General features: G+C 59.9%; 3 protein-coding genes across 6 annotated transcripts in view; 2 read left to right on the top strand and 1 right to left on the bottom strand.

Annotated features, from left to right (window-relative positions):
• Positions 1–2,795: 2,795 nt before the first annotated feature.
• Positions 2,796–16,605, top strand: PEX16 (peroxisomal biogenesis factor 16). 3 transcript variants are annotated; one of them, XM_033860554.2, is made up of 11 exons: positions 2,796–3,161; positions 3,362–3,397; positions 4,234–4,310; positions 4,658–4,791; positions 4,930–5,030; positions 5,975–6,055; positions 6,199–6,348; positions 6,437–6,509; positions 6,639–6,758; positions 8,194–8,258; positions 8,750–8,906. In XM_033860554.2, exons 1-11 carry the CDS (start codon positions 3,050–3,052, stop codon positions 8,806–8,808), a joined length of 1,008 nt encoding a protein of 335 aa, XP_033716445.1. In that variant the 5' UTR covers positions 2,796–3,049; the 3' UTR covers positions 8,809–8,906. The 3 variants fall into 3 exon arrangements, 2 of the variants coding, with proteins under 2 accessions (XP_033716445.1, XP_033716443.1); XR_012333524.1 differs by adding an exon at positions 11,369–16,605 and having other exon boundaries at positions 4,658–5,030; positions 6,199–6,509; positions 8,750–9,464; XM_033860552.2 differs by having other exon boundaries at positions 4,658–5,030.
• FREY1 (Frey regulator of sperm-oocyte fusion 1) lies at positions 11,662–16,605 on the top strand. Its single transcript, XM_073808839.1, has 4 exons — positions 11,662–11,795; positions 11,952–12,025; positions 12,222–14,137; positions 14,306–16,605. Exons 1-3 carry the CDS (start codon positions 11,686–11,688, stop codon positions 12,338–12,340), a joined length of 303 nt encoding a protein of 100 aa, XP_073664940.1. The 5' UTR covers positions 11,662–11,685; the 3' UTR covers positions 12,341–14,137; positions 14,306–16,605.
• MAPK8IP1 (mitogen-activated protein kinase 8 interacting protein 1) overlaps positions 13,161–17,941 on the bottom strand; it is a 19,521-nt gene continuing 14,740 nt past the window's right edge. For both annotated transcript variants that reach the window (XM_033860520.2, XM_073808816.1), the window contains exons 4-12: positions 16,681–16,762; positions 15,566–16,378; positions 15,324–15,399; positions 14,590–14,762; positions 14,263–14,372; positions 14,044–14,160; positions 13,879–13,949; positions 13,661–13,759; positions 13,161–13,298 (exon numbers count right to left, since the gene is read on the bottom strand). In XM_033860520.2, coding sequence (XP_033716411.1) covers positions 13,226–13,298; positions 13,661–13,759; positions 13,879–13,949; positions 14,044–14,160; positions 14,263–14,372; positions 14,590–14,762; positions 15,324–15,399; positions 15,566–16,378; positions 16,681–16,762 — 1,614 coding nt within the window. In that variant the 3' untranslated portion in view covers positions 13,161–13,225. The remainder of the gene's footprint in view (positions 13,299–13,660; positions 13,760–13,878; positions 13,950–14,043; positions 14,161–14,262; positions 14,373–14,589; positions 14,763–15,323; positions 15,400–15,565; positions 16,379–16,680; positions 16,763–17,941) is intronic.

Raw genomic sequence — 17,941 nt, 5'->3', positions numbered from 1 at the left:
TATGTGCTGAACATGGATGGGACTCACTGGACCTCACTGTGACCTGGAAAGGGTTTCAGGCTGTGTCCTTCAGCCCAGCTTCCAGCTATAAAAAATGAGGGTCTGAGAGGCCCCAGCCCCAAAAGAAGTGGTGGCAGAGCAGCCCAGCCTGAGACCCCCTCCCCCCAAGCCTCCTGCTCTGAGGCCAGGATGCCTTTCTCTGGGAAATGGGGAGTCTGCAAGGAAGGTCTGGCTTTGGGCCTTTGGAGGCCAGGGGCAGTGGTTACCATGGAGACTGATGAGGCTCCTCAAACGTGTAGGAACTGAGAGGACATGAGGGGATGTAGGGTCCACCCATGCGTCTGGAGCTTTGAGCCTCCAGTCCCCTAATCCTCATCTCTAGCCTGGAGATGGGGTGGGTGTGGGTGAATCCCTCCCCAAGCCCCTCAACAGAGACTGGGGGGGTTAGATGTAAGAGAGCAGATAGGGTACAGGGGAGGGCCTGACCAGGGAGTTTGTGGAGGGAGCTGGGTCTGCAGAGTGACGGTAGTCATTCACAGTGCTGGCCCCACCCCTTTTTCAACCTTACCACTCAGGGGACATTGAGGTGCTGAGATGCTTGCTGGGCCTCCGAGAAATTCTTCTGGGGTGTGGAGGGGGAAAGCGAGATAGGCATGGGCATATGAAAGGGTGCTGGTCTTCTAGGCCCGAGACCCAGCTCTGCCCAGGACTTTGCTGTGTGACCTTAGACTAGTCAGGCCCCCCCTCTGAGCCTCAATGTCCACATCTGAGCTAGACCTGTCAGACTGGTCTAGCTCTCTTCCCCTGTGGTTCAGGGTAGAGTGAAGGAGGCAGGATCAGGTCCAACCTGCCCAAAGGCCCTTCAAAGCCCAGCCAGGTGACCAAATCCAGGCAGGGGCCCAGTAGGGCGGGGTTGCCCTGGGAACCTCCTGCACACACGGCCACTCTTTGTCTCTGAGACCTAATCAGGCACAGGATCTGAAGAGGAAATTCAGGCAGCCCTGCTGCTGCCAGCCTGGCTGAGCTCATGATCCCTTCCTTCCCAGTCCTGAGGGAGGGAAGAGAAAGAGGCTCCAGCCCCAGTGTCCCTTATATTCTGTCCAAGAATGTGGGGGGGGGGGGAGGCGGCGGTGTGCCTCTCTCCTCCCCAGAAGCACAGAACCAACAGCCCTGGGAGTGCTGAAGAAACCGCACAGTTCCCTTCCTCATTCTCTCCGCAGCTGCAGACGGAGGGGCTAGAGGAGTACCACTGATGAGGTTTGGGGAACAAGTTCATTAAGATGATGAGATGTAGGGAGGAAGGGAGAAAGAGCCCCACGCTAAATGCCCTGAGCACTGGTCTTAATCCCAGTTGCTAACTTGACTCATGACCAAGTGGCCTCAACAGTCGCTGCTCTTGCTGAGCCGTGGACAGTAGGAGACAGGGCCCTATCACAGGAGACTCTCACTGTGGTCTGTTCGGCCAGTGCCATGCTGTGTGTGACCTCCTGAGACAAGTCCTTTCCCCTCCTTGGGCCTCTTATTCCCCATCTGTGAAAAGTAGCTCACACCAACCTAGACAGGTGGCTAGGAGGAGTCAAGTGTGAGTGAACCTGGCACCCAGGAAGTGGTGAAAAATGGTGTAGATGATGCCCATGGCCGCCACCTCTGTTCTCCAGGACCTTTGCCTCTCCTTAGGCCCCGAGTTTTCATTCCTTGGCATGGGTGGGGAGGGCAGTTACGATTCGATTCCCCACCTGATATAGAAGAAAACTAAGCTGGGGAAGAGGCTTGCAGGAGGGAATGCAAGGATGACCTGTGGTTTCTTGGTGGCTGTGTTAAAATGCCTAGATTCTGTGGTCAGACTAGACCAGGATTCCAGTCTTGACTGGGCGTTCTTAAGCGGATCCTTTCCTCTTGTGGAGATAGTATCTGGTGGAGCGGATTAGGTAAAACAATGTAGTACAGTACTATTCTCAGAGTACCATAACGGCGCAGCCCCGCGGCCCCAGCCATGCCCCGCCCCTTTGCTCACAGCCAATCGGCGGCGGCGTCTCCAGAGCATCCGTTCCCTCTACCTCTGGGCGCTCCTCTCCCGCCGCCGCCCCTTTCGGGGAGGCTGTCCCGTCTTGGAAGAGATTCCCTGGAGAAGCCCCCATTTCTTGGGGAGAAACTGAGAGCCGGAAGGTGCACCCGAGTGCCGAAAAGCGCTTTGAGGTTGATCCCGAGTTCGAGGACCAAGCCTGCCCTCTAACCATTTTACAGATGGGGAAACCTGAGGCCCAAGTAAGGGAAAGTCCTGATTAAGGTCACCCTGAGCCGAGAGCAGAAGCCCGGGCCAGGGTTTTCTCTGTGAAGATGGGTCTGCGGGTGGGCGCTTTTGAAGGGGGGCACAGTCCATGTGGGTGCTGGGGCCAAAGCCGAGGCACTAACGGTGCTGGCTAGGGGATCGTGAGTGCGTGAGAGGCTGGACTCCTCGCTGCCTCAGTTTCCCCAGCACTACCTCTGGTGGGGGTCGGGAGACAAGGCAACTTGCCAAACGCGACTGTCCTTAGGCTGTCCCCGCACCTCCCCAAGTCTGACGGAGGCTCCTTTCTGCGCGCTACCTCGCAGCTCTTGAAAATCCAGTCCTCCCGTTCGAGCCTGTCGGCGTTCTATTGGAAAGACCTTAGGCTTTTGGTCTCCACTCTAGAATGAACTGTTCAGACTGCCGCGGGAAGCGTTCCTGGAGCTATAACTGCGCAGGCGCAAGGACAGCCAACCCGGAAGGCGGAAGAGCCGGTTCGGACAATTGGGGTCGGGAGCGCAGAGTGTGTTAACCAATGACCTGAAGGAGTAGGGAGGGCGAGATTAGGCCCGGAGTTGGTTAACGCTACCCTGGTGGGGGGTGATTTACGAAATGGGGTGAAGAGTGGTTCAATGGCCCTTCAAGTCACCATTCTTCTGGCCCGCGGAAGTTAAGCAACGCAGAGGCGGGCCTAAGACCGGAAGCGGGAAGGAGTGCGCCGGAAGCAGGGCGCCGTAGCCAGTCGCGCTGTAGGTCCGTGGGTCTATCGGTCCCGAGGGCAGGATGGAGAAGCTGCGGCTCCTGGGCCTCCTCTACCAGGAGTACGTGACTCGTCATCCGGCTGCCACGGCCCAGCTGGAGACGGCAGTGCGGGGCCTCAGTTACCTGCTGGCAGGTGCCACCCTGACCATTGACCAATCCCTTCGGGACTCTGACCCCACTGGCTCCCTTCCCTGCGGAGTCAGGGTAGTGATAGCTCTGTTTGAGAAGTTCCTTCCAGGTTCCCGTAGGGCGTAGGGCGGGAACGTCCAGGGACCCGAAGCCGCGTGGTGAGGCAAACTCTCATCGACGCCTCCTTGTGTGCTTTCTCCCCAGGTCGTTTCGCAGATTCGCACGAGCTGTCAGAGCTGGGTGAGCCGGGCTTTGGGGAGAGTGGGGGGCGGTAGGGTGGGGGAGGGCTTCCCAGAGAGGTGACCACCCCGTTTCAGATTTCCCGTTAGCTCATCCTGTTCAGTGACTGAATCAGACAAGGGTACAGCGTCCACTATCCTAGGTCCTCCGTGTATGTCTCCATAGTTGAGAGACGTGTCTGGGGACCTTGACTGGTCAGGAGGCTGAGCGAAACACTCTTTCTGCTTTTGCTCACTTAATCCTCTCTACAGTCATGTGAGGTGGGTACTGCTGTGGTCCTCATTGTCCAGTTAAGGGGACAGAAGTTTAAATGAGGTTAAGGAACAGCCACTGAAGGTCCCAGAACCAGGATTCAAACCCAGATCTCCCAGATTCCAGACTCCGCAGACTGTAACTGCCTCAGTGGTGTTCACCCAGTGAGTACAGGAGGTACAGGTCCTGAAAGGGTGAGCTAGCTTTTGAAAGGTAGAGATGGAACAAACTTTCAGGGACAGGCTGCAGAGAGAGAGCAAAGGCCAGGAAGTGAGACTGCACATCTGTGTCTGTCTGGAGCATGATGGGCACTTCTGGGCAGCTGGATGACCAGTGCTATACAGCAGGGCAGTAGCTGTTTTGTCATAGAGATCAAACCATCCTTTCTTGTTCCAGCCGCCCACCTGAGAGATCATTTTGGGGAGTGTGGAGTTCTGAGGAAGTGGGTGGGGAGACATGTTGGTTTCCACAGTGTGTGGGTGGCTGAGCACAGCAGGTGACAGGTGATCCCTGCTGCGCTAGGGAGAAGGTGAGGGGGTAGAGGCTACAGAGCCAGCCTCTCAAGGCCACACTCTACCCCTCAGTGTACTCTGCCTCCAACCTGCTCGTGCTGCTCAATGACGGGATCCTACGGAAGGAGCTTCGAAGAAAGTTACCTGTGGTAAGAATTGTGCCAGGACCTGAGGGTGGGAAGCATGGGGGCTCGGGAACAAACTAGTAACCACCAGCCCCCGTGGTAGCACATGTTATGATCTCATAGAGTTACGAGATGAGGCTGCATCCGTCTGAGCCTCAAGCCGTCGCATTAGGTGAAGTGTTCAGGTGCCCTTATCAGGTGAAGAGACTGGGTGTCAGAGGGTAGGATAGCCTTTCCCAGCAGGAGAACTCAGGCTTACACCCTTAGTCTTGGAAGGAGGAAAATCCACATCTCTTGTCAGAGGCGTCCTCTAGGGGGAGGGGCTGAAACTGGGGGGTGCCCCCTGACCTATTGGCCTGGGGTTCTTGCAGTCCCTGTCCCAGCAAAAGCTGCTGACATGGCTGAGCGTGCTGGAGTGCGTGGAGGTGTTCATGGAGATGGGGGCTGCCAAGGTGTGGGGCGAAGTGGGACGTTGGCTCGTCGTTGCCCTCATCCAGCTGGCCAAGTATGTTCGGAATGTGGGGGGCCAGCCCTGGGTGGGGGTACCTGAGGCCAGCTGTACAGATGGTGTTCAGCAGAGCAGCCCTGACCCCCGGCTGGCTAGCCACCTCCCCACGCCAGCCTCGCCGTACTCCCAACCCAGGGCTGTACTGCGGATGTTCCTGCTGATCTGGTTCAAGGCTGGTCTCCAGACCTCACCCCCCATCGTTCCGCTGGACAGGGAGGCCCAGGCGCCGTCGCAGGGTAAGCCGCTTCCCTGCTCTGGGGCGAGACGGGCATGGGGCTGCTCTGTAGATTGAGAGCTGACCCACGTGAATACGGCATTGTCGTTCGTGGAGCACATCTGTCCTCGTCAACTCATTTGTTTTCATCACCCTGTACTTTAGAGAAGAAAAAGAATGATGAGGTCAGAGGCAGGATTAGATCCTAAACTCAGGACTTTTGATGTCAGAATCCTCATTCTTTTTTGTGGGCTGCAAGAAGAGGGCACAGAGCATCAGTGGGAGGCAGGGGTCTTGCCAGTCTTGTCTCGGGCCTGGTTCTGTATCAAGAGCACAGCCTCATGAGGCAGGGTACCCAGCAGATCTGTCCCTTCAAGGCTTTGGGCCCATCATCTGTTGGCCTCTGGGCCTTACTCTCCTGACCTTGGGTGGGGGCAGTTCTTTGTCTCTCTTCCCTTCTCTTCATGGTCATGTTGAAAGCAAAGCACTGAGAAGATACAGCCCTTGGTTTTTTTTGTTTTTTGTGTGGCCGTGCAGCGCGGCATGCGGAATCTTAGTTCCCTGACCAGGGATTGGACTCACGACCCTGGCAGTGGAAGTGCAGGGTCTTAACCACTGGACTGCCAGGGAAGTGCCAGTATGGCCACTTTGGTGCTGTGGTCCCCATAGACCAAGGGTCTTCCCTGCCTTGTTCCAGAGCCTGGGAAGCCTTGGTTCTTGGCTGGCTCGTCTGCCACAGGTGATTACCGGCCTTTCCTCAGGCTGGGGAGGGCTGCAGAATGCTCCCCACCGTGGACAGCTCCCAGCCACAGCGTCTGCTGTGGTGTCCTTGACTTAGCTTCTGCTCTAGTACAAGCGTATCCATTCTTCCCTTAGCCCACAGGCGTTCACTGCGCGCACATTCTTTGCAGGCTCTGCTGGAAACATGTCCCTCTGACGGTAAGACGTTGTGTCTGTTCCTTCTAGATGGTGACCGCAGCCCGGGCAGCCAGGAGCAGTCATATGTGGGGAAGCGGTCAAAGCGAGTGGTGCGAACTCTCCAGGACAGTAAGTGTAGGATGTAGCCGGATGCGGCACCTCGGTGCTGAGGTCAGCATGGGCCTGAGGGCCTGGCTTTCGTCACTGCCCGCCCTCCCCCTGCCCCGCCCCGGCTTGGGCCTGGCTGCTCATCTGCTGCTCTTGTGTTCTAGCTCCGTCCCTGCACTCAAGGCACTGGGGAGCCCCCCAGCAGCGGGAGGGACGGCAGCAGCAGCACGAGGAGCTGAGCATCACCCCCACCCCGCTGGGGCTGCAGGAGACCATCGCAGAGTCCTTGTATATTGCCCGGCCCCTGCTGCACTGTATCTTTGGCCTGGGGTGGGGCGGGATAGACGGGAGTGGGCAGGCCGGGCCACGTGCTGGAGACATCCTTGACGCCTTGGCCGTCAGTGCTCAGCCTGGGCCTATGGGGTCAGCGGTCGTGGACACCCTGGCTCCTGTCTGGTGTCGTGGATGTGACCAGGTGAGCCTGGGCCTGCCTGGGGGCTCCATTCCCTCTGCCGGGCTTTGTGCTGCAGGCCTGGCGTCACCTGGGCAGGCAGGGGTCCCTGTTACTCTTGTTGCTGGTCCTAACCTTGTCTGCTCCCCCCAGCCTGAGCCTCCTGAGCGAGAGGAAGGGCCTGACCCGGAGGGAGCGGCTGGAGCTGCGGCGCCGGACCATCTTGCTGCTCTACTACCTGCTGCGCTCCCCGTTCTACGACCGCTTCTCCGAGTAAGGATCCAGCCCCTAGAATGGCAGGGCCCACCTCGGCGAAGCAGAGGGGAGGGAAGTGGGTCACGGTGCCCCACCCCTGTTCACGCTTTCCCTTCCCCCCTCCTTCCCTGATCTGGGTTCACTGAGCACGCACTATGTGCTGTTCCTGGTGCGGTCACTCCCTGATTTCTCGGGGCCATCCCCCCTGGGTGCAGCTTCAGCTTTTGTTGGTAGGCAGCTCACTGAGGGCAGGGCCACTGGGGTCATGGGCGTGAACTTTCTGTCAGTACATCCTCGGCTCGCTTGCCCATCGTCCTTTCAAATAGTTGGAATTATCCCCACTTCTCACAGGAGACGCTTGAGGTTCAAAGAGGTTGGGAAACTGAAACGGAACCACTAGCCAGTGGCAGAGCCAGATTCCACGTCCGTGTACTCTCCTGACCCGTCCCTGCCTTGCCCAGCCCTCACGCCATCCCCTGTGAGGGTCCAGAGCTCCCAGCCACAGCCAGACAGACAGAGGCCTGCTGGGGCCGAGTCTCCCAAAGACCTCTCCTGAGGTCAGACCGAGATTTGACGAGGGGTCCCTGTACAGCGACTGGGGCTGTGAGACAGACTGGAGGCTCCCGGGACCCCCTCTGTCCAGGTCATAACAAGTATGCTGCTTAAAGTCTGGAGTGTTCAGTTGCAATTGTACTTAACGTTTTGTCCGTACAACCTCTGTTTACTTTGTGAGACAATAGAAAGTAAGCTTAGGTCATGTTTAATAACCACCTGAGTGAAAGTAACTGCCTGGCAGTTCCTATTTTCAGGTAAGTTTAAAAGCTCATAAGGTACTAAAGCCAAATCCTCTTCCATACTCTAGAGGAAACATTCTGGAGACTTATTTGGATCATATGACCTCCCCCCTACAGATTGCTTGCACTCTACAGAGGAAACATTATAGCCCCAGTATCTCATTAAACTGAGGGGTTGGGAGATGGTAATGGCAGAGGTGGCTTCCCAGGCTGCAGACCTCCAGTTTGGCTCGGTCTCCTGCTGACCTTGCCAGTCCAGCACCCTTAGGGCAGTGGCCTGGACTGAGAAGGGTGGTCCAGAAACCCGTCAGAGAAATTTCTTGTTTCCCAAGAGAACAGGGAGCAGGATGCTGAGGGGCCTCTGGGGTGTAGGCTGGGAAGAGCATCTTCCTTCTGCTTTTTTTATTGTCACACAATATAGTGTCTAGAGCCCGGCTGCTTTCCAGTTGCGGGCTGAGGTGTGAGCTTTCCAGGCATGTGGCTGGGGGACGGCAGGACCAGAGGTCTCGTCCTTCTGTCCTGGAGGATGTGCTTGATCCACAGAGTGACTTTCTGTCTTCGGAGAGGCACTGCCTTTAGTCAGGTAGTCAGTGGAGGCTTCTTAGCACCTGCATTTGCAGGGACCCATACCGCCTACTCAACCTGCTCCTTTCTTGCAGGGCCAAGATCCTCTTTTTGCTCCAGCTGCTGGCAGACCATGTCCCAGGCATTGGCCTGGTCACAAGTAAGCATGGGGCGGAGATGTGATGATTATTGAGTGTGTCAGATCTCACGTGTGGCCCATCACTCTGTTTTCTCTTTGTCTCCTTGTAATATGATTCTTGGCACAGTTGGGAGAGGGAGCCCGGGAGGTCAGGTTGGGTGGGTGACAGCTTCTCGAGTGGTAAGAGACTGGCTTCTGTGGGTGGAGACTGTATGGCGGGAATGAAGCCTGCTGGAGAAGCCTGTTTGGAGATCCCACCGCAGCAGAGAGGCACTGGGCTGGGGCCGTCAGCATGTACAACTGGACAGCCGTGTGGTTGCTCTGAGCCTGAAACTCCTTGTCTGTAAACGAGGACAGATATCGCTGCCAATGCTGGGGGAGGAGGTGGCAGAGTTGGGGGATGGGAGCAGCTGTATTGGGGCAGCAGTGGCTCAGAAGGGCCCTGGGTAGAGCAGAGCCAGGTTGGAGTCTGGCCCTCAGCCCTGAATTTGTTCCTCTCTCTGTCATTGCAGGGCCACTCATGGATTACTTGCCTACCTGGCAGAAAATTTATTTCTACAGTTGGGGCTGACAGACATTCCACAATTGGGGTGTGGGGAAGGGCAGGGGGTGCCTCAACCCTTCAGTCCCCTGGTCCCCTCTGCCCTAATAAAACTGACTCTGGCAGTGTCCAAGCCTGTGACCTTTCCGTGCCCACTGCCCAGGGTGCCTGGCGCTCCCACCCTGGCCAGGCTCTGCACACAGCCCTCGTCACCACTAGATCTCCCCTAATAGCCTTTTGACTTTGCATCCTCCAGTGATGGAGACACAAGCCTGCACCTTGTCACTGAGCTGGGAAGCCACCGCTAGGACTGGGACCTGGGCTCCTCCAGCCACAGAAAGCTGGCATTTCACCTCACCGAGCATGGGAACCTGCCTGCCACCACAGCTGCGGGAGTGAACGCTGCTTCTCTCTCACCGGTCCCTACTGACGACAAACGAGGCTGAACCTAGACAGTGGATGACAGCTGCCCCTGTGTCTTCTGGCCGGAGCCTCTGTCTGCCCCTCCCCCTGCCGGGGCCTGTTGCCTGCCAGCCGCTCCGTGGTGGAGCCCGGTGATGGTGGGCCCGGCTCAGTGCAGAGCGGCACCTCAAGTCCTGAACTCCTGCTTGAGAGCAAAAGGCTGTTCTGCTGTGGGAAAGGAGCGTCAGGCACCAGCCAGCATTGGGGCTGACACCGGGGCGGTGGTAAGGTTGGCAGGGATGGGAGCCTGAGAGGCTCCGGGGAAAGCCGGGTGCAGGTTCACGTGGTATGAGCTGGGGTCTCCCCCATGTTTTCCCTGGTGGCCGGGCCTGCGGTGGAGCCATGCACGCTGCTGGGGATGGTAGAGGGGTTTGGATGGTGCAGCTGCTCTTTCTGCCTGGACTTCCTCCTTCCTCGGCCTTTGCTGCCTTTGTGCTGTGAGCAGACCACATGCTCCTGCTCGAGTTTCTAGCCAGACAGGCAGCCATTTAGGTTCTGAGAGGGCTCCATCTGCACTGTGTTGGCTCTGCCTTAGCTCCATCCCGGGAGGGGCCGGCCCTTCCCTGACTGCTTTCCCCAAGTGCCTCTTGAGAAGCCCCACTCAGGTCCTGGCTCGGGGATGAAGGTACTGAGCCTTCAGGCGGTCATCACTCGAGACCCGTGACCTTGGGTTGCCTAGCAGGCGTTGCTGGGCACTTGCCGTGTAGTGGGTTCTGTGCCTTGTGATGTGCGGTCAGAAATGAGTCAGGCCCAGCTCCTTGCCCTCACTCTTGACGATAGGGGAGACAGATGTGTGGATGCATCAGTGCCCTGGGTTATTGCAGTAGGTGGAAGCGTGCAGGGAAAGTGGTCAGATGGGAGCCGTGCAAGTGGGGCTGCCTGCCCGCTGGGACCAGCCGGAGGGTATGCTGGTCAGGGAAACCCTCCATTTAAGCAGGCTTTTAAACTGGTAAAACTTCATCTGTTGGGCACTGGGCAAACTGGGAGCAGAGGCTGCGTGTGCAGAAACAGCATGCGTAGTGTTGCAGTGGGGTGAAGCCCCTGCTGGAGCGGAGGGGAGTCGGTGGGAGCCGAGGGGATGAGGTTGGAGGGGGAGGTCAGGGCCAAATCCACTGGGCTGTCGAATACCAGGCAAGAAACTCGGACCTGCCTTTAGGAGGCGGTGGGGAGGGGACCTGTTTCAAAACTCATCTCAGCACTGGTGGTGTGCAGGGTGGCCCGTGAGTAGGGGTGGAAAATGGAGCAGGACGCTGTGGCTGGAGACCTGCCACAGTGGATGGGGCTGAATGAAGACAGTGGCAGGAGGGAGAGGGGTTTTGGTGTAACCTAGCCAGGCCATGGGGACTAGAGAGGAAGAGGGGGGCGTCTCGGAGGCAAGGAAATGAGGGGTTTGGAGTTAGGCAGAGCCAGAGCGTCTGGAACTTGTGGTTCCTGGCCGGGTCGGGGGGTGGGGGGTGTGGAGGGAACCTTGGTGGGGACAGAGGATGCTGAGTAGGCTTGTGGGAGCCAGCCGTGTCCAGGACACAGAAAGAGAGGTGGTCAGTGGGAAGTCAGTGTGTGGCTTCGAACATGAGCCAGGTCCACACCGCGTGAATGGGGGCCGGGCAGGAACCGGAGGGCCGCACGGCCTTGCTGCAGGCCTGTGAAGACTCGGTCTCCAGCCTACCGTCACGCTGCATTTATTCATTCAACAAGTGTTTACCGAGCACCTGCTGAGTGTCAAGTACTGGGCTTCCTGTAGTCCCTGCCCTCGGGAAGCTTATGCTCGAGGGGACCAGGTCCCAGGCTTTGCCACCTAACCTGAAATCCCTGTCAGCCTCAGGGGTGGTGGCAGGGCCTGTGGCGTCCCGGGGCCAGGCTCTTCTAAGCTGCGGGGAGCGGCGTGGGGAAGGCCCTCAGAGCAGGCTCTGCTCAGTCGCCTGCTCTGGGCCCGCTAGCTGGCAGGACCTTCCTGGGATTGCGGAGGCACGGGAGGGAGAGGTGGGGCGGTGGTGGGGGCGGGAGGAGGGGATGAGGCTGAGTGGGAGCGGTGGGGACTCCAGGTGTGAGGGTTCGGTGACTGTGACCTCTGCTCAGGGCCTCCTGTGTGCCAGTCCCTAGGTACACACGTGTGTACCTTGCCTCACAGGTGAGGGAGCTGAGGCCCACAGAGATGAAGTGATGTGTCCGCCTAGCAAGAGGCGAGGTCAGGGTCCGAACTGAGACCTGTGCCCGTAACCAGTGATGGCAGCAACACGGTGTGGTGTGGCCCCTGCGGGTCCATAGCCTCAGTAAAATCAAACCACCAACCGCAGCGTGGAGGTTTCCAGCCTGGCCCCGGCGCTGGTGCTGACGCGGAGCCCCGGAACGCGCGCCCTTTGTGAGGTGGCCCTGGGAGTTGGCAGCAGGTTCTGTCCTGCCGGGGGAGGGGCGGGCAGAAGCCTGGAGCAGGGACCCAAGTCGAAGATGGTTCTCGTTCTCGCCATGCTGGGGGCTCTGTACCCCAGGGCCGCGCTGAGCCGCCACCTCCTCAGCCTCATCCTGGCGGCTGCGCTCCTCTGCCCCGAGGCGCTAAGGTAACTCCTGGGGACACGGGATCAGGGCTCAACAGGGCCAGGGGCCTGGAAGGTGGGGACTCTGCAGTGCGGCCCCACCCTGGCCCGTTTCCCCCTCTGCTGGGAGGCGGTGGTTTCCCTTTGGGGCCTGGGCTGAGCACCCCACAACTCCCGCAGGCCCCAGCGATCTGTTCCTGAGGAATTTTCAGCCCCCCTGGAACTCTTGGAGCCGCTTTCTGGCCTGGTGGACGGTAGTATCTCCTCCTTCCCCTACCCCTTCCCCTCCTCTGCCCCCAGCCCTACCTGGTGGGGGAGAGATGCCCTAGGAGAGGGCGCCCAGGTCCAGCCTGAGGGCCTTCTCATCCCAAACGGCATCTGCCTGGGGACGTCTTCAGTGGACGCAGAACAGATTCTCCCTCCCACTCATACCCTCTTCTCTCTCCTTAGACTATGGGGTGCGACCCAAGCACCCATGGCCACGACGGCCTCGACCCCTTCTCTCCCGGGCCCAGCAGCGCAAGCGGGCCGGGCCGGACGTGGCCGAGTATTATGACGCGCACCTGTGACGGGAACCCTTATGACGCGCACCTGTGACAGGAACCCCTCATAAAGCTATTCTGTGCAGCAACGGCTTGGGCTTTCCCGGGATGGAAAGGAACCGGGCAAGGGAGGGGGTCCAAGTAGACAAGCAGATGAGACCCACTGCGGTCCCAACAGGAAATGGCACTTTAATAGTTGTGGCCAGCATACAGGACTGAGATGGGGCTACCGCCGAAGCAGCCAAGGGGCCTGGCGGGCCCAGGCCGGGGCGGAAGCCGCCTTTTCCTGCTGAGGCGGGGCCCCCTGCGGCGCTCTCCCTCCCTGTGAGGCCGCACCCCTGCCAGGGGCTGGCATGCCGGTGATGGTAGGAGCCACCCAGAGGCCACACAAGTGACAGGGCTGGGGACAGGGACTGCACCCCTGCCTGCTGCTGTTTTCCTTGCTGCAAAGCCCTCGGGAGGTGGCTGGGCTCAGCCTGAGCTCAGGGCCCTCCGGGAGCTGGGGGCGGGGGTGGGGTGGGCACTCACAGGTGGCGTGAGCTTTGTAGAGGCCCGGAGGCCCTGGCAGGGAAAGTGAGGGAGGCCCAAGATGAGACAGAACCCTCCGCTCCGAGGATGGGCACCCTTCCTGGCCAGAGGCTTAACACCACCCCCCAGCCCCACTCCCTCCCAATCCCTGGGCAGCCCGCTCCGTCCTCCATAGATGAAGCTGATCCCATATATTATGATAAACTGCATTTGCCTCTCCCCATAACCCCCACCCTCCCCCACCCTCGGCCAACAGCCCCCCCGCTTCCCCATCCTCTGGTAGTGGCAGGTGCCCCTCCTCAAGCAGTGCCACGTCCTGTCAGCAGCCAGCCGTCCTGGCGCTGGCCCCAGGGCCCAGGGGATGCAGAGGGCGAGGCAGCGCTGCTACTCCAGGTAGATATCTTCTGTGGGGCAGGTGTACTCCACGAACTGCTTGTAGAACTGCTGGAACGCTCTCCTAGGAGGCAGGCAGACACACCAGAATGACTGGGGAGGAACAGGATCTCGACCCAGGGTTTTCACACTGGAGCCTCGGGGTACCCGGATGGGGCTGCGCCTCCCCCAGCCAGAGCTGCTCAGCTCTGTTCTTTGCACACAGTGTTTCCTGAGTGAGATTTCAACTGAAGAAAGGGCCCAGCAACCAAGAAGTTCGGACCTCAAGACCACCCAGCCCTCTCTCCAGGCCTCTGTGACCCAAGGACGCCATGCCGAGTGCCGGGGAGGCCTGAGGGATGCTGCCAAGCATGAGGAACGTGTTCGGGGCCTGAGACCGGGGCTGGCTACAGGGCTGGGTGCTTGGCAGGACACACACACACGTACCCCACGGATTCTGCCAGGGCTTTGGTGGATTCTTCAGACACAAAGACATGGCAGGCGAACCGGTGGTCGGCAGGGTGCTTGGTGATGAACCCAAAATACCTGTGGGAGGACAGCAGTCTGTCTGGGCGGGACGGGGGCTCAGAACCCTCAGGCACACACGTGGACCCACGCCCTGAACCACCACCCGCGCCTTGACCTCTTCCCCGTCGTGTTCTTACTTGTTGTTCTTTGGATGGTATCCGCAGAAAGAGATGTTTTTTAACTGGAAAAAGTGGCTACATTTATTCCCCTACAGGAGGGAGGAGAGAAGAGGGTGGTCATCAGCCTGCAGGGGCACAGGTTGGAGGTCTGACGGGAGAGCGGGGCCAGGCCGGGGCAGTCACCTTGGCCTCCTGGGAGTCATCAGCCTTGACGCCTATCTTCACGCCCCGCACGCTGATCTCTAGGACGCAGCTGGAGGGCGGGTTAAAGTGCACGGTGAGCCGGCGGGTGGTGGCAATCTGTGGGTGAGGGATGGGAACATGAGGTGCTGGGTGGCCCTCTCCCCAGGAGAGGATGGGGACCGGGCCGGGGGTGGGCACCCTTCCCAGTGGAGCAGGTACCTTTTGCATAGCGGCACAAAGGACATCATTGCCCTTGTGATAGGGAACCTGGACTGAGCCCAGGAACTTCACCCGGAACTGGTCCACCCAGTCGCTGTTTTTGGTCAGGGCTGGAAAGCAAGCGTGGAGTGAGGAGTGGCAGACCCAGCAGAGGATGCACCACCCAGGGCTGCCCCGACTTGGCTGGGCCTCACTTTTCTCGATTATGAAATGGACCTGAAGTCACCACTGCCCGGCCCCCTCCCTGGGTGGTTGAGATCTGAAGCACAGGTCCGCCCGGCAAAAAATGGGGACCCAGTGGCACCAGGTGGGGGGAAGGAACACTACCTGCCATATGTTCAGGCTCCTTGGTGACCTCGATGGCGTAGTAGGCAGGAAAGATGCCCCGGGCACCCGTGCGCATGTTGTAGGCCTCATACCAGTAGTCCTCAGCCTGCAACTCCACCAGCAGAGGGTCATCCACTTCCAGCTCAAGTTCGTCTTCATGTCGAGGCACAAACCTGTCCCCAACAAGGGCCTGTGAGGAATTCACCACCCAGGCCCCTCCAGCCAGCCATCTACTCCCCACCCTGAGGTCGGGGGGTTGTGTCGGCATCGCTGGTTCAATAAACATTTGCACAGCGTCCCATGTGCCTGTCACTCCCTGGGGGTGGGGGGGTGAGACCAAGGTCAATCAGACATGCATCTGCCATGGAGGAACTTGCAGCCCAGGAAGCAAGTGACCAGGGCCACTGGTAAACTGTGAGAGGTCACAGGAAGCGAGTATTTCCACATGGAGGAGGGTGAGGGGTAGTGGGTTTTGTGTGTGGTCAGGTGTCTCTGTTGGGCACCCTCCTGGGCCCCTGCCCCGGCCAGATTAGGGCTCAGTCCTGGGCTCTGGGCAGCACAACACATTGCTCCGAAATCATCCACTCCGTCCCTGAACTCCGAGTTCCTAGAGGGTGGACACTGTCCACCTGGGGCTGAGTGGTGGGGCTGGGTCTAGGCCAGGGGGTGACGGCAGAGGCAGGGAGGGTTTGGCCCCAGCTGCTGCCTGGCCAGCCCGGCCCTGGGGCTCTTACCGGAATACGGCCCGATGGCTCTGTTCCTGCTCCTCCCCGTTGATGACGCAGGAGAAGAGCCCGAAGGACTCCGCACCTGTAGATGAGGGGGGCGGGCTAGGAAAGGGTGGTCCCAGCTCCGGCTGAGGCTCGCGGGGCAGGTAGAGCGCTCGGTCCTAACGCATTGAACCAGATGGACCTGAGGCCACCTCCCGGGGACACCCTCACCCCGGTCCCCACACGGCTCCCTGCTGCCGACTTACTGGAGGAGCGAGAGCGGCCACTCATGAAGACGTTCAGGAACTTCTTGGAGAAGTGGACGTCGGGTTCATCGGGCGTGGAGTCCTCAGAGAGGCAGGCGGGGGGCCGAGGCCGGGGGGCCTCCTCGTACTCCTCCCCAATGGCCGACTCGTAGGGGGAGGAGGCAGAGGCGCAGTTGTCGTAGACGGTGGCCGAGTCGCTCTCGTCGCTGTAGTCGCCGAAGCATGGCCGCAGGCTCACCAGCTCCAGCTGTGCGTGCTCATCCACCACCAGCGTATACTTGACCGAGTCGTAGGACAGGGCGCTGGTGTCCGAGCTCAACGAGGCCCGTGGAGGCGGCGGCGGCTCGCCCAGGCTCCCCCGCCACCCTCCACCTGGCAGCTCGGCCCGCTCCGGGGACGACAAGCAGTCGAAGCCCTCGTCCTCCTCGCTGATGGAGGGGTGTGGCCGCCCTGCAGTTGCCGGGTAAGCGGCAGGGTCTGGGTCGGAGCTGACCGACATCCGGCTCTCAGCTGGCGGCAGGAAGGCGGAGTTGGGCTCTGCAGGGTCTGGGGGCCTCTGCACTGGTGTCAGGTAGATCTCCTCGGTGGCCTCCAGCCGCACGTCCGCCTGGTAGTGGATGCGGTCTCGATGCGAATGGCCCCGGCCAGCCGGTGGAGCAGCAGGGGGGCCGCCGGGAGGTGCCATCTGGGTGGCAGCGCTTCGGCGGCAAGGGCTGTCGGTGGAGGTGCCTCGGTCCTTGGTGGGGGCGGGGCTGCTTGGGGGCGGCAGCTCATCGCTCAGGCAGATGTGCTCATGTGGAGGCGTCTGCTCCCCTGGAGAGCAGGTAGGGCAGTGCTGAAGGCAGGTGCCTCGCCCCTGACTCCGAGGCTACCTGCTCCCTCCACTCGGCATGTGGACACAGACACCAAGATAGAGCCTCCAGGGCAGTAGGCCTACGGCAGGCTCTGAGGCCAGTCCTCTCACGCCAGCCACAGCCGACAGCGGCTGGGCCTGCTCAGACCTGTGGGACCGGCAGTTCACCTCTACCCAGCAGGCTGGAGACTGCTGGTTTGCTCTCTGCAGTGGGGACTGAGGGCACGTGGAGGTCCAGGTAAGGGAAACAGTCACGACTTACCTGTCTTCAGTGGTGAGGATGATCTCGACACCCGATCCTGCCAACTGTGCTTCTTGCCCAGGGAATTATTATTCAGTGTGTCCTGTGCAGGGAACAAAAGGCCCTTGTGACAGCAGCGCTCAACAGTGCCCGGCACAGGGAGGCCCTGGCCCTGCCCCCATCAGGCCATCCCTAGGCCATTTGCTGCTCCCCCCACCCCTTAATACTTGCCAAGGGCCTCACCCCCAACCCTCTGGAGCAGGCAGAAGGGGTGGCAAGTCACAGCCCTCCCAGCCAGGGCTATTGGTGCGAGACAGACCACCCCCTTGGCTCAGGGAAGCTGGCCAACCCTCAGGGGGATGCTCTCATCAGCCTCAACAAAGGTGGTGATGGCCAATGTGAATGGTGGTGAGTCGGGGGAGGGGCGGGGAGAAGCAAGAGCCATCCAGGGACAGAGCCAGACCGCCAGTCTCAGACACGCAGGGTTTACAAGGAAGATGCCCACTTCCAGCCCAACTCCCCTGGAGCTCAGGAACCTATGGCCTAGGGAAGGGGCAGGGACATTCTAGGAGAGCCAGGAGGAAGGCGCTCCCCAGCAGCTCCCCTGGCTTGGGGGACTGGGATGAATCATACAAACGACGAATCCAGAACATGGTTTCCCCACCCCCCCAAGAGCACGTGACAGAGGAGTGACAGATGTAGTTGTCAGAGGCCTCCTTCCTGGATCTCGGGGCCACCCACCCCACATTCTCAGCCCCCTGGGACCCCTCTCCACGATGCCTACATACAAGGTCCCCTGCACACAACTTAGCCCCCTCCCCTGGGGACACCCTCACAGGCTCTCGCATGCATGAGTCTGGCTGCCAAAACCCACCCGAGAGGATCCTGGGAAAGGGACCAATCCTTTCCCTGCAGCCCCTGCACCCTCCACCAGCAGGCCCAGCTCCCTGAGCCACTCCTCTGTACCTCTCCAGACTGGGCCTGGAAGACAATGGGCCCGGCCGGCTCTCCCCAACCCTATTCAACCCTCCTTGGCATCCAGCCACCCAGTCCAGGGGCCCTAGGCCCCCAACCCAGCCAAGCAGCTCCACCTCCCATTTCTCTTCCCTGCCTTCTGGGAATCCCCAGCTGCCCACATTTCAAACCATCCCCAGCTCTTCACAATTTCCCATGACTTTCCCCCAAACTGACCACTTCACATGCCTTTTTCTTCAGGCCCCGCTTCTGACCCACCTTCACCGGGAACCCCATACCCTTGCACGCCCTCAAAGCCCTGTTCTCT

The sequence above is a fragment of the Tursiops truncatus genome, chromosome 8 (assembly GCF_011762595.2).
Source record: "Tursiops truncatus isolate mTurTru1 chromosome 8, mTurTru1.mat.Y, whole genome shotgun sequence".
Taxonomy (NCBI): domain Eukaryota; kingdom Metazoa; phylum Chordata; class Mammalia; order Artiodactyla; family Delphinidae; genus Tursiops; species Tursiops truncatus.
Note: the sequence above shows the minus strand (reverse complement) of the source record. Positions and strands in the feature narration are given on the sequence as shown.

What these genes read in the sequence shown, in the direction of transcription:
- PEX16 (XM_033860552.2), top strand. Translation starts at nt 3,050, where the DNA reads ATGGAGAAGCTGCGGCTCCTGGGCCTCCTCTACCAGGAGTACGTGACT. An exon ending in GGTGTCGTGGATGTGACCAG is followed by an intron (nt 6,510 to 6,638) that starts GTGAGCCTGGGC and finishes TGCTCCCCCCAG; the next exon opens with CCTGAGCCTCCTGAGCGAGA. An exon ending in AGGCATTGGCCTGGTCACAA is followed by an intron (nt 8,259 to 8,749) that starts GTAAGCATGGGG and finishes CTGTCATTGCAG; the next exon opens with GGCCACTCATGGATTACTTG.
- FREY1 (XM_073808839.1), top strand. Translation starts at nt 11,686, where the DNA reads ATGGTTCTCGTTCTCGCCATGCTGGGGGCTCTGTACCCCAGGGCCGCG. An exon ending in CTCTGCCCCGAGGCGCTAAG is followed by an intron (nt 11,796 to 11,951) that starts GTAACTCCTGGG and finishes CAACTCCCGCAG; the next exon opens with GCCCCAGCGATCTGTTCCTG. An exon ending in GCTTTCTGGCCTGGTGGACG is followed by an intron (nt 12,026 to 12,221) that starts GTAGTATCTCCT and finishes CTCTCTCCTTAG; the next exon opens with ACTATGGGGTGCGACCCAAG.